At 54.9% G+C, this 10620-nt stretch overlaps 1 protein-coding gene across 1 annotated transcript in view; it reads right to left on the bottom strand.

Moving 5' to 3' along the window:
* Window positions 1-426: 426 nt before the first annotated feature.
* SPOCK2 (sparc/osteonectin, cwcv and kazal-like domains proteoglycan (testican) 2) overlaps window positions 427-10620 on the bottom strand; it is a 27268-nt gene continuing 17074 nt past the window's right edge. Inside the window, exons 5-11 of the mRNA XM_004680796.2 lie at window positions 10005-10119; window positions 8542-8656; window positions 7917-8036; window positions 7237-7455; window positions 5849-5911; window positions 4304-4441; window positions 427-4136 (exon numbers count right to left, since the gene is read on the bottom strand). Of these exons, the coding sequence (XP_004680853.1) occupies window positions 3991-4136; window positions 4304-4441; window positions 5849-5911; window positions 7237-7455; window positions 7917-8036; window positions 8542-8656; window positions 10005-10119 (916 nt within the window). The 3' untranslated portion in view covers window positions 427-3990. The remainder of the gene's footprint in view (window positions 4137-4303; window positions 4442-5848; window positions 5912-7236; window positions 7456-7916; window positions 8037-8541; window positions 8657-10004; window positions 10120-10620) is intronic.

Raw genomic sequence — 10620 nt, 5'->3', positions numbered from 1 at the left:
GGGCTAGAACTGACAGTATCACGACACTGGAAACATTATCAATGTCCCAAAGCAGGGAACATTGATACTCTACTTCATTAGAGTACATCCATATTGTTGGGTCTTATGCGACAATTAATGCCATGTCTTCAAGTAGCTTAGTAACATGGGGAAAGATTCACAACAGGTTGAGTGAGAAACGGACATAGGCTTTGACCTCAGCTTTATGATGTAAAAGTATTTACTGGCATATATGCAAATACAGATTGCATATATGTTTGCAATAGTACTAAAGCTATTTCCAAGTTGCTCCTGGTCCTCTGTTCAGTCAAACACGCTCCTCCTCCCCAGGTGAATAAGAGCAGCATGCTGATCATGAGTTTGAGAGCCACGTGTTTGTGAAAAATAACACCAAGGGGGAAGAATAATCAGAGTACTGCCAGTCAGTGGTGTTTATAAAGTTTTTATTTTCTGTTTTCTTAAAAATAACATTTGATTTCCTTTATGCATGTGTGGAGTGTACTTGTTTCCTTAGGCTGAGTAATAGGCAGATAAAGACAACATGAGGCAGGGTCCCCAAGTGAAGATGGGGCTGGGGTGCCAGGAGATGGGGGCCCGGGGAAAGGGAGAGGGTGGGGGTGATCCACGGGACGCTTGGGTGCCCACCAACGCACACACATGGTCTAACACTTTGTTTTTCAATTTTTTAAAGGACATCTAGATTTACTGAGAGATACGATTTCAGCACTTAAATATACAGACGGAAATCCAAGCACTTGAACACAATTCTGTACTCTAAGCTCAGTTATTGCACATAACACAATTTAAGTAGGCTTCAGGCTATAAAGCAGTTTGCTCTGCTCGGGACTTCCTTGGGATGTCGCCAGTCCCCTTCTGCAACCCCAGTGTCTCTTCCCTTTGACCTCTGCCAGCCCACAGCCTCGCCATCAGGTGCCAATAGATTACAGACATTTCCTTCTCCCCAAGGGTGGGGGGCGGGGCGGTTGGGCTCTGGTGAATGGAGGGCTCCCACATTTATACCAATGGACCTACTCATAGGTGAAGTTGGAAGCAGCTGGAGCTCATGAAAGGCTGAGGGGGTGGCCTGTCCACGAAAACCAGGCAGGCTGGCATGAGGAGAGAAATGTGCCCACTTGCTATGGGAGGTCACAGCCCCAGCAGAATAACGGGGGGCGGTCACAACACCCCGGCACATGCTCCTCAGCTTCACCTCCCTCTTCCTCCTTCCTGAGCACCCACACTATGCCTCCTTCTACACCCCTTGGGCCTGCATGAAATCTCTCAAGGCACATTTGCTCTCTCCAACTGCAACCTACCCCATTTTAGACATACCCATCTCTCCTAGCACCCATGAGCCAAGCAGGAAATGGTTCTTTTAAAATTTAGTTGAGTTTTTTCCAACGGAGCCCAATTCCCTTGCCTGCCTAAGCCAGGGGAGTGAGGACAGGATGGAGAGAGGACACTGGGACAAAGGGGCAGGAGAGGGACCAGGAGGCAGACAGCTTGGTCAAGGGCATGAATCCAGTTGCTGAGGAAGAACCAACCTGCACCTTGCTCACAAGGAAATCTAAGTCACTCGGAAGCCTTTAGCCCATGGGAACAAGCTGGGTGGCTTCCGTCTCAGAGAATGGGTAAGAGGCAGTGTGGGGGTTCAGAGACAGGCTAAGACCGGATCCCTAGTCCCTCCTGGGTCTAGTTCAGCGCCTTTTGCTTTCTTTCTACAACATATTTACAAGGGCATAAAAATGTGCACAACTGGAAGACCCAGAGACACAAAGAGAGCACGTACCCCCAGGTGGGGAGGGCAACAGTGATGAGAAAGGTGCCCCTTCCTCTCTGCCACCTTCCCACCCCAAATGCCCCAGCATCCTCTACAGCTGGCCCCTCCCACCCCCCCTCCCCGGAAGACAATTCCAGAAGTCAGAACTGGGACAAAGGGAAGAGACAGACTCCAATCTTAGTGAGAGCAGGACGTTTCAAGTAGCTCTGAATGGGAGGCGCACTGCTCTGAAAACAGAGGGCGTTTCCCTGAACTGAGCCGGGGACCAAAAGAAGGGAGGGGAGGGCAGGGCATGGGGGATGGGGGAGACAGGACATGGGGGTCTGAAACAGCGCGAGACACCTTAACAATCAACTGTGCTGTGGAATGAGAAGCGGTGTATGGGGCTAACTGCAGTTTCATTATTTTCCCCAAGAGAGGGCTTGGAAGATGTTGATTCTGGGGCTGAGCAAAGGGGCGGACAAGGTGAGGTCTTTCCAGAGTTCAGTAACACAGCGGTGCCGCAGAAGCCGGGGTGAGCCAGACGGGAGCCTTGCCCAGGGAACCGCACCACGTAAATCCCTTACCCGGCAGCCCGCCCAGTACACAGCGTCTGTACTTGCACCCCAGGCCCTCAGGGATGGCCCCTAGGCTCACACACAAGCACACATGCACTGCACACACACACACACACACACACACACTCTACTCACCGTGCACTGACAGGCATCAGAAGCCCAGGTCCAGGTAAGAAATTCCTCATCAAAGGTATTAAAGAATTTGCTTCAACAGGGAGGACTAGACAGAATGGGGACAGAATGGGGCAGCTTCTCATCCTCCTGCCCCTATCTAGTAAGGAAGTGATTTGGGGGAACAGCAAACATTCCAGTCCCATCCACTTAGGCTTTTCAGAAACCCCTCCAGGAGAGCAGCCTAGGGGCGCTCAGAGGGACAGAGTCGACCCCCAGAAGTGGGAGCTGGTGGAGCTGGGAATGGCCATGAAGCCTCTCCCTTGAGAAAGACAGAAAAAGGTCAACATCTCAGAGCAGGAAGGGTACAGCTTTCCTCCTTCAACAGGGCTCAGGAGTAATCCCTCCGGGGTGGGAGGGAAGCATTTGGTTAGGGGGGCAGATGGGAAGAGCCCCACACACACTCTTCTGGCCAAGACCCATTTCTGCTCATTTTCTGCTCAGACTCCCAAAATGGACAAGGGGATCCCAGTAATGGGGCTGGGGGCAGGTGCCACACCCCATGGGGTCAGGCAGAACTCACCTGTGTCACCACTGTCTCCACTGGACAGCGCCCACCAGACCCCCGCCTGAGCTTCACAAAAAGGGACTTGCTGTCCTGGGTCTGGCTGCCCATCTCTGCTCCTAAAAGCTCTTCCCTGGATCTGCAGCCATAGTCTACCTGCTGAGCCGGCCCCTTCTCTCTTCTCCCCACATCCCTCTCCATCCTGGGCAACATCAACAAGATCTCCCCACCACCCACTCTGTCTCTGCCCCCAGCTCCTTCCTGACTGCCTCTGGTCACATTAGTTAGGGTGGGAGTTTCTCTAGTGCTGGGGGGGGGGGCAGGGTCCAACAAAGGGAAAGGGCTTGATGTGGAGAACGCTCAGCGCAACTCATCTGAGCCTCGAGAAGAGGGGCACAGCCAAGCTGGCCCAGCTTCAGGAGAACCCCCAGCCAGCAGAGAGCTCAACGCCCTCCCTCCCCTCTACAATAGGACACACCCACAGGCCAGAGTTTGACACTGGAAGGGGGCAGGAGAAGGCAGGACTGGATGAACAGAGAACAGCAAACCAGACAAGGACCTCAGGGTGGGGCTCAGTGGGGCCCGGGGACATCTCATTGCTTCATTTGACCTAGCAGTGTGTGTGTGACTGTATTATTTTTCAAACCAACATCAAATGGAAAGAAAACTGCTACAGGGAGGCTGAAGGGGACTTTGGGTGACTCACTCTGCCTGGAGCAGTGTGGACCAAGGACACACACGCGCACACACACAGACACGCACACACATGAGACACAAGCGTGTGGTCTCACATCCCAGCTAAACATGCCACACACTGTCATGCACACTCACACGCCCAGTCCTCCCATCGAAGCCAGGGTCCTTCCAACTGTACATTCTGGATCCATTGGCTAAGCTGCCTGCTTCCATCCAGGTCTCTGCTGGCCCGTCTCCCCCGGCCGTCAGCACCCTGGCCTGCCACGGCTCCCCTCAGCCATCTACCAGATGTAGCCTCCGTCGTCCGCTTCGCCCGCCTCGCCCTCCTCCTCCTCAGCCTCCTCGCCTGCTTCCTCTGTCTCCTTCTCCTCCTCATCCTCCCAGCCAACGCCGCTCCCAAAGTCCCCAGAGAAGCCCACGATGTCATCTGTGAGGTGAACAAGCCAAGGAGCAGGTTAGGATGCCCCTGGTTGCCTCTCCCCACTGCTATTGGGGAATCTGCCACACTGAGTTAGGACCCCCCCCCCACCTCCCGGACTCCCTCCCAGGCCCAGGCGCAGGTCAGAGGGTCCCCATGAGGCTGCCCGCCCTTACCACAGTCGGGGCTCCCGTGGGTGCGGGTGCCTGTCAGCTCTAGGCCCAACTGGTCCACACACCAGCAATCACCACTGCTCTGGTCACACTGCATCTTGCGGTAGTAGCCGTCCTCATCACAGCTTGGGATAAAGACTCCTGAGTGGGACAGGGCCCAGCAGGGTCAGACCGGGGCCTTGGGGTGGGGCCTCTTTGGAGAGGAGGCCCTAGAACTTTGACACAGGCCAAGGTCCAAACCCCACCAGAGCCCAGCCAGTGAGGTGTTGACCAACCAACAAGAAAGACATCAAGGGCTTGACTGACGAGAGAAAACCTTCCCCCCTAAATGGCCTACAGAGGTCCCAGTGATGTTCCCATTCACCTCCACTGTTTCCTCAACAGCAGGTCTTGTGAGTCAGTCAGTCTGAAATCATGTTAGATGCCCTGGATCCTACAGCAATTCCTCTGGTCTGGCTGTGGCTGCCAGCAATGCCCAGGTTTCTCTCAGGCCCTCTGATTCAGACCTGCCTTCAGGACTTACCCATTTTCCCTCAGGCCCCAGAACTGCTGCTCCTGTTTTCTGAAATCAGCCTGGGGAGTGAGATGGACTCTGCCCACGTGGGGGGAGGGGGTGTTGAAGCACATATAGATTTGGGGACACCAGGTACCACGTGATGGGAGCCGAGGCCCAGCAAGCACACTGAGGGACCACAGTCAAAGAGGATTGCTTTTGTGAGGGAAGATCATGGTGGCTCCTAGCAGAAGTGGTGCTGACACCTGCCCCTAAAGGGGACTGGGCTGGCGGTCGGTATGGCTCTGGGAAAGCTCTGATGTGTGCTGGTTTCGTGGGCCCAGTTAAGAGTGCCAAGCTGCTCCCAAGGAGCTATGAGGTGCATGTGATCTGCCTCCAGGACCTCTGCCCCCTCAACCTTTCTTTCTTTCTACTTCCCAGGAGCCCCCAGTTTTTCCTGCCCGGGGCTGTGTACGTGGCTGGCTCGTTGTTATCCCTCAGGTGTCCTCCTGCACACCAGCTCCACAGAGATGTCCACTTGTATTCTCCTTCAGTACCACACACAAGCCACAACGAATAGCTCTGTCATTTTGGTATATCAATATATCAATATGTATGTGATTCTCTGAAGTAGTCCCATGTGTTTTATGAGGTACCAAACCTCAAATCTGTCTTGCTCATCAGGAGCTAGCCTGGATCTGGTGTCTCTCCGGGGCTGGTACTCAAGTGTTTGCTGAGTATCTGAGCATCTGCTGTGTCAGGGCACACGTGCTGGCTCAGCTGAGTTGAATGGAGGGTTCTAAGATCTGTAGCCCAGCCTCCAGCCCTGGCACCATGAGTATAAAATTTGTGCTTAAAAAGCACTTATTGAGGAGCTGACTGGAGCACTGCCCCACCACGAGGATAAAAACAGGAAGGGGGTTTCCCTCCTCTGTCTGTCTAGGGCCTCCCTAGCTACAGCATCTTCCAAAACACCAGGGAATGGAAACTTTGGGCCTCTGGGGCCCCAGGGAACCCCTTCCTGCCTCCTGGGAGCATCCCGCCGAGCCCCTCACCTGGCTTCTTCTTGGCAGCCTCCTGGATTTGGATGCGCTCCAGCTCTGCCAGGCAGGGGGGCTCTGCGGGAGAAAAGCAGCCGCTGAGAGGGCCTGTTCCATGATGCTGGTAAGACTCGCTGAGCCCTCAAGACTTAAACCCAGCAGGGGCTCCACAAGGTGAAAATACCCAGGCTCTGATGCAGCCCAGCCCACAGCGGTGGTGGGACCCACTGTCCCTCTGAGGCCTCTGAAATCGACACAGGGGGTGTTTAGGATAGAAACACCAATGTTTGTGGATGAGCTGAGGTGCCCCCAGGAAACCTAGGGCTCCCGGAGGATGCGTGAACAGGATTCAGAAGAGGACGTGGGGTGAAGGTAGAGATATCCCAGAATGAGAAGTCCTGGGAGAGCCTAAGATGGAACGTCAGATGGAAACCTGACAGTATCTGGCAGCCAAAGCTAACTTATCTATGACCTCGAGAAGTCCTCTAGCCCATCTCAGCTGAGGACTCGCAGGCAGTAAAATAAGATCAGTCCCAGCTTCCTGCCCAAGGCTGAGGAACAGGATGGGAGGACTCTGAGCTTCAAAGGCCTGGGAGTACAACACTGGCGTATGGCAGGTGGCAGTCAGGGCAATGAAACAGAGCCAACTGCCTGGGTTTGTGATTTACATGGTGCTCTGCACCCAGATTTTCTTGGTCCATCCTCACAAATCTCTGAGGCGGACATTGTTGTCTCCAGTATAGATGAAGAAACAGAACTCAGAAATATTCAGCATCTCCCTGGGGCCCCAAACCAGCATACAGTGGAGAACTAGCAGAAGTCTGGCCTTGGCCATGGTGCTGTGCTACTCCCACCGCAGACACCAGCCGATGCGCTGGGCAGCTGGACCTTTGGGACCTGTTTCCCCACTGATGATGCTTGCTGCTTGGCCCTAACCCGAGGGCCCAGTGTCCTGGCACACAGCCAGGTCTGACTCAGGGTGGCAAATGATGCCCCACCTCTAAGCTAACGAGCACCCATGTAATCACTTTATTTGGGGTAAATAATGTGAGCTGCGCCCAAAAATGGAATCATAGAGAAACCAATGTAGCTTTGGTTCCAGGAGACTCTCAGACCTTTGAGAGGTCCTCCAGAGCCCTGAGAATTTTGTATTTATAGTGCTTAATAATACCCTCTTAAAGAAGGCCTCTCAAAGTGCTTCAGCACCCACAAAATCTATACCCACCTAGGTGCCTGCTAAGTGCTAGATCCCTGGGTGCTAACAGGTGGGGCTCTGAGAGAAAACAGGGAGTGGGCGGGCTAGAAATGTCTGGGTCGGGGAAGGTGGCCAAGAGCCTGGAGCAAGGGACAGAACCCACCGGAGAAGCACCGGAGAAGGCCTGGGTGAGGGGGGTCACACTTACTCTCCCTCCAGAAGCAGAAGCACCACTCGGCAGTGGAGACACGGCCATCCTTGTAGGTGTCACAGGAATTGAAGAAGGGGCGGATGCAGACCTCGTACTTGTCCAGGTTGATGGCAGCCAGCTCTGTCTGGTCCAGGAAGAGGTCAGCGCTGGTGTCCAACTTGGAGAACATCCAGCCAATGGAGTCCTTGCAGCTGGCCCCCAGGCTCTTGTCTAGGCCTGGAGAGAAGGTCAAAGTTCAGATATGCTCAAGATAAAGCACCCCAACCCCGACAGCCATCTCTACCTCTCCGTCAGCCCCAGCCCTCTGTGCAGGATCAGGGCAACTGAGAATCTGACCACAGGTTAGGAAACTCAAGAACAGCCAAAGGTCCATTCTCTGCCTCTGCACAGAACTGCATCTACACCATCCAGAACCCTATCTGAAAGCCCGTCAGAGAAAATATCCCCTCCCCGTACCTTGGCTACCCATTTCAGGGTTTAAGCCCCCTTCTACCCACTGTAAGAAACTCTTGCTATTAGCTACCCTGTATTTTTCCTGGTCTGACTGACACTTAACCACTCTTGGCCCCAGGGGTTAGCCCAGAGTCTCACAGGAGCGGCACAAGGCAGGCTGGCTCCAGTGCACACCTATCTCCCCATCTCCCTCCCCCAACAGGCAGAGCAACCCGCTCCTTTACCACTGGCCGAGCTGGCTCCGCTGCCGGCTGAGCCGTTCTGCTTGGAGTTCTCATGAAGGAGCTGGAACCAGTCCCGGAGCCGATCCCCCAGGTCAGCCAGGTCCTGACCTGTGCAGGTCTCTGCAGGTGGCAGAAGGCGGAGAAGGAGACGGAGAGTGAAGATGGGGTAAAACAGCAAGCATGGCCTCAGCTTGGGACGCTGCCCCCTGAGCCAGGAGGCTGGGCAATGGTCAGAGTGAAGGGCAATTAGAAATCAGAGGCTCCTGCCTACCATCTTGGACCCTTCACTCCTTCCTAGCACTAAAATGCACAGTCAGGGCTCCCCTGACTGGGGCCTGCCTCCCCCCGCACCCCCCAGACACCCAGGGAAGAGAACTGAGGTCTAAGCTCTCTCCCAGCCCCACTGGTGACTTAGGCTTTACCCTAGTGTTGCTACTGTGGGCTCTGGTGGTGGGCGCACTATGGCAACAATGCCTGGGGTGGGGGCGGACCCCACACTTCTTTAACGGGAATGGCTAAACCAATACTAACTCCGTAACAAATATTTAGCACAAAAAAAAAGAGGTGCCCAGGAAACCCTGGAAGTGAAGCGCCCAGCCTGGCCGTGGCCCAGCGCCCCTGTTACCTGTTTTGCCATCCGTGGTGGAGGTGGCAGCCTGCTCCGTGGGGCAGGGGCAGGGGCCCTGGCACCTCACAGTCAGCTGCTTGCTGCTCAGACACGCCTGCTGCTCCAGCTTGCACTACATGAGAAGAAAGGCCCCATGGGTCCCTGTAGCGGGGACCCCCTCAGGCCCCCCATGGCAGTCACATCTGCCTTCCCCTTTGGAGACGGGACGACAGAGCCCCATAACAGCCCTCCTCGCCACTCTGGAGGCCGCATGTAAGGGGGGGTGGCCCTCAGAAAGGGGGTCTCAGGGAAGGGAAGGCTCCCTGAGCCCCGCTCCGCGTGCTTCTCCTTCCCAGGACACCCGTCCACCATCCCCAGTGGCCCTTTGCTGAAACCAGCGTCTCTAGTGTTCCCCCTGGTAGTTCTGGTTTTCCCTGTCCGGTGGCCATTGGTGAGAAGAGGGACGCTGTGGCATTTTGCATGATCTCACTTGGTCCCCTGCTCACAAGGTCAGAGAGGCCCAGGGAAGCCAGACCCCCGATGACCTCTGCCTCTCTACAGGGCAGGTCCCTGTCCAAACTCAGCCTGGCCCTCAGGCTGTCTGACAAATGGGGTCTTCTCCTTCGCTCTCCCCTCCAGCGGCTCTGTCCTTCTTTGCACCCCTTCTGCTTCTTCCACGCTGTTTCTGCCTCAGCCTCTTGCTCTTCTTTCCCTGACTCCCTCTCCCCCAGGTGACCTCCTCCCCTCAGGAACTCCAGTGATGATCCAAAGAGGGTGACACCTCAGTCTTGAACTTTGATTTAAATCTTAAATCTGCACCTCACCCCAAAAGCATTCCTAGGCCCCAGAACCCGAGCTTCGCTAACAGTCAGTGGCCTCCAGGTGCCAAGCAACACCCAGCTCTCCACTGCTGGTAGAAGTGCTAACAATCAGCACTTCTGGCTTTCTATGTCTCCTTAAAGTTCAAAAGATGCTTTCACAAATATGGTCTCATTGAATTCTTGGAAAAATCCCAGAAGGTGGGGATTTGTTTCCCTAACCACCGTTCCCTCGTGTGCTTGTCTCATGAAGGATTATTTCCTCCTGCCCCGAAGTATGGTGCTTGCGGTGAACACCATCCCCTCCGGGTGGAAATCTGCCTCTGGAAAGTTCACCTCTCAGCAGCAGGACAACAGGCTACTTCCTTCCACAGACCTCGATCCTCTCGTGGGACCCTTAACATCACTACACTGACTTGCAGGTACATGCCTATCGCCTCTTTCCTACCTGCACCTGAGATCAGAGGTAGCACCTGGCTCCGACTCTCAGGTAGCCCCAGCCCAGAGCTCAGGCTGTGGTCGGCAACAGTGGATTCAATGACCACGCCCATCTGGCCCCACATCGGCAAGAGGAACCCTAGGAGGCCTTGGCTGGGTTGTCCTCTCTGCTCCCACTGACCTCATGCACCTCACCCCACCCTGCCTAGGTCCAGGGCTCCTCACCACCGAGCTGTAAGTGTGGCCATCCGAGCCGCAGACAGAGGCAAGCTGGGCCATGTGGCAGGGCTTGCAGATGGAGTCTTTGTTTCCATGGAGTTTCAGGGCAGGCTGCTTGATCCTACAAAAGGACAGGGGAGGGAAGGCCACAGAGATGGAGGTGGAAATGAGAGGAGGGGTGGGAAAAGCAAGGCTCAGGAGAGCCGTCCCTGTGAGACGCTGCCCCTGCTCATCTCCAGCCCACCCCAGGCTGCCCTCCCTTATGCTCCCCCAGTCCTCTCTATCTCGGTGGGGTGGGAACAACTGGGCCCAGTACAGATCCCCGGCTTCCCCTTTTCCAGGGGTTACTGAGTCCAGCAGGGCCTTAGGTAGCAACGCCAAATCAAATGCAAGATAAAAAGGAGTCACACTTCATTCAAGGGATCAGCCCAAGTCAGAGGCTGCAAACTGCTTGTCCTCAGGCCACATCTGGCTTCTAGATCGTTTTGTTTAGACACAAAGGGTTTTGTTTTTTTTTTTAAGATTTATTTATTTATACAGAACCGGGGTACAGGCCAGAGATGCGGAGGGTGAGAGGATTCACCAGAGACAGAGCGGGGAGCAGAACAGGCAGAGCGACGAA

The sequence above is a fragment of the Condylura cristata genome, unplaced genomic scaffold (assembly GCF_000260355.1).
Source record: "Condylura cristata isolate star-nosed mole 26May11 unplaced genomic scaffold, ConCri1.0 scaffold00011, whole genome shotgun sequence".
Taxonomy (NCBI): domain Eukaryota; kingdom Metazoa; phylum Chordata; class Mammalia; order Eulipotyphla; family Talpidae; genus Condylura; species Condylura cristata.
The sequence above is the reverse complement of the archived record's forward strand: the minus strand, read 5'-3'. Positions and strand labels throughout refer to the sequence as shown.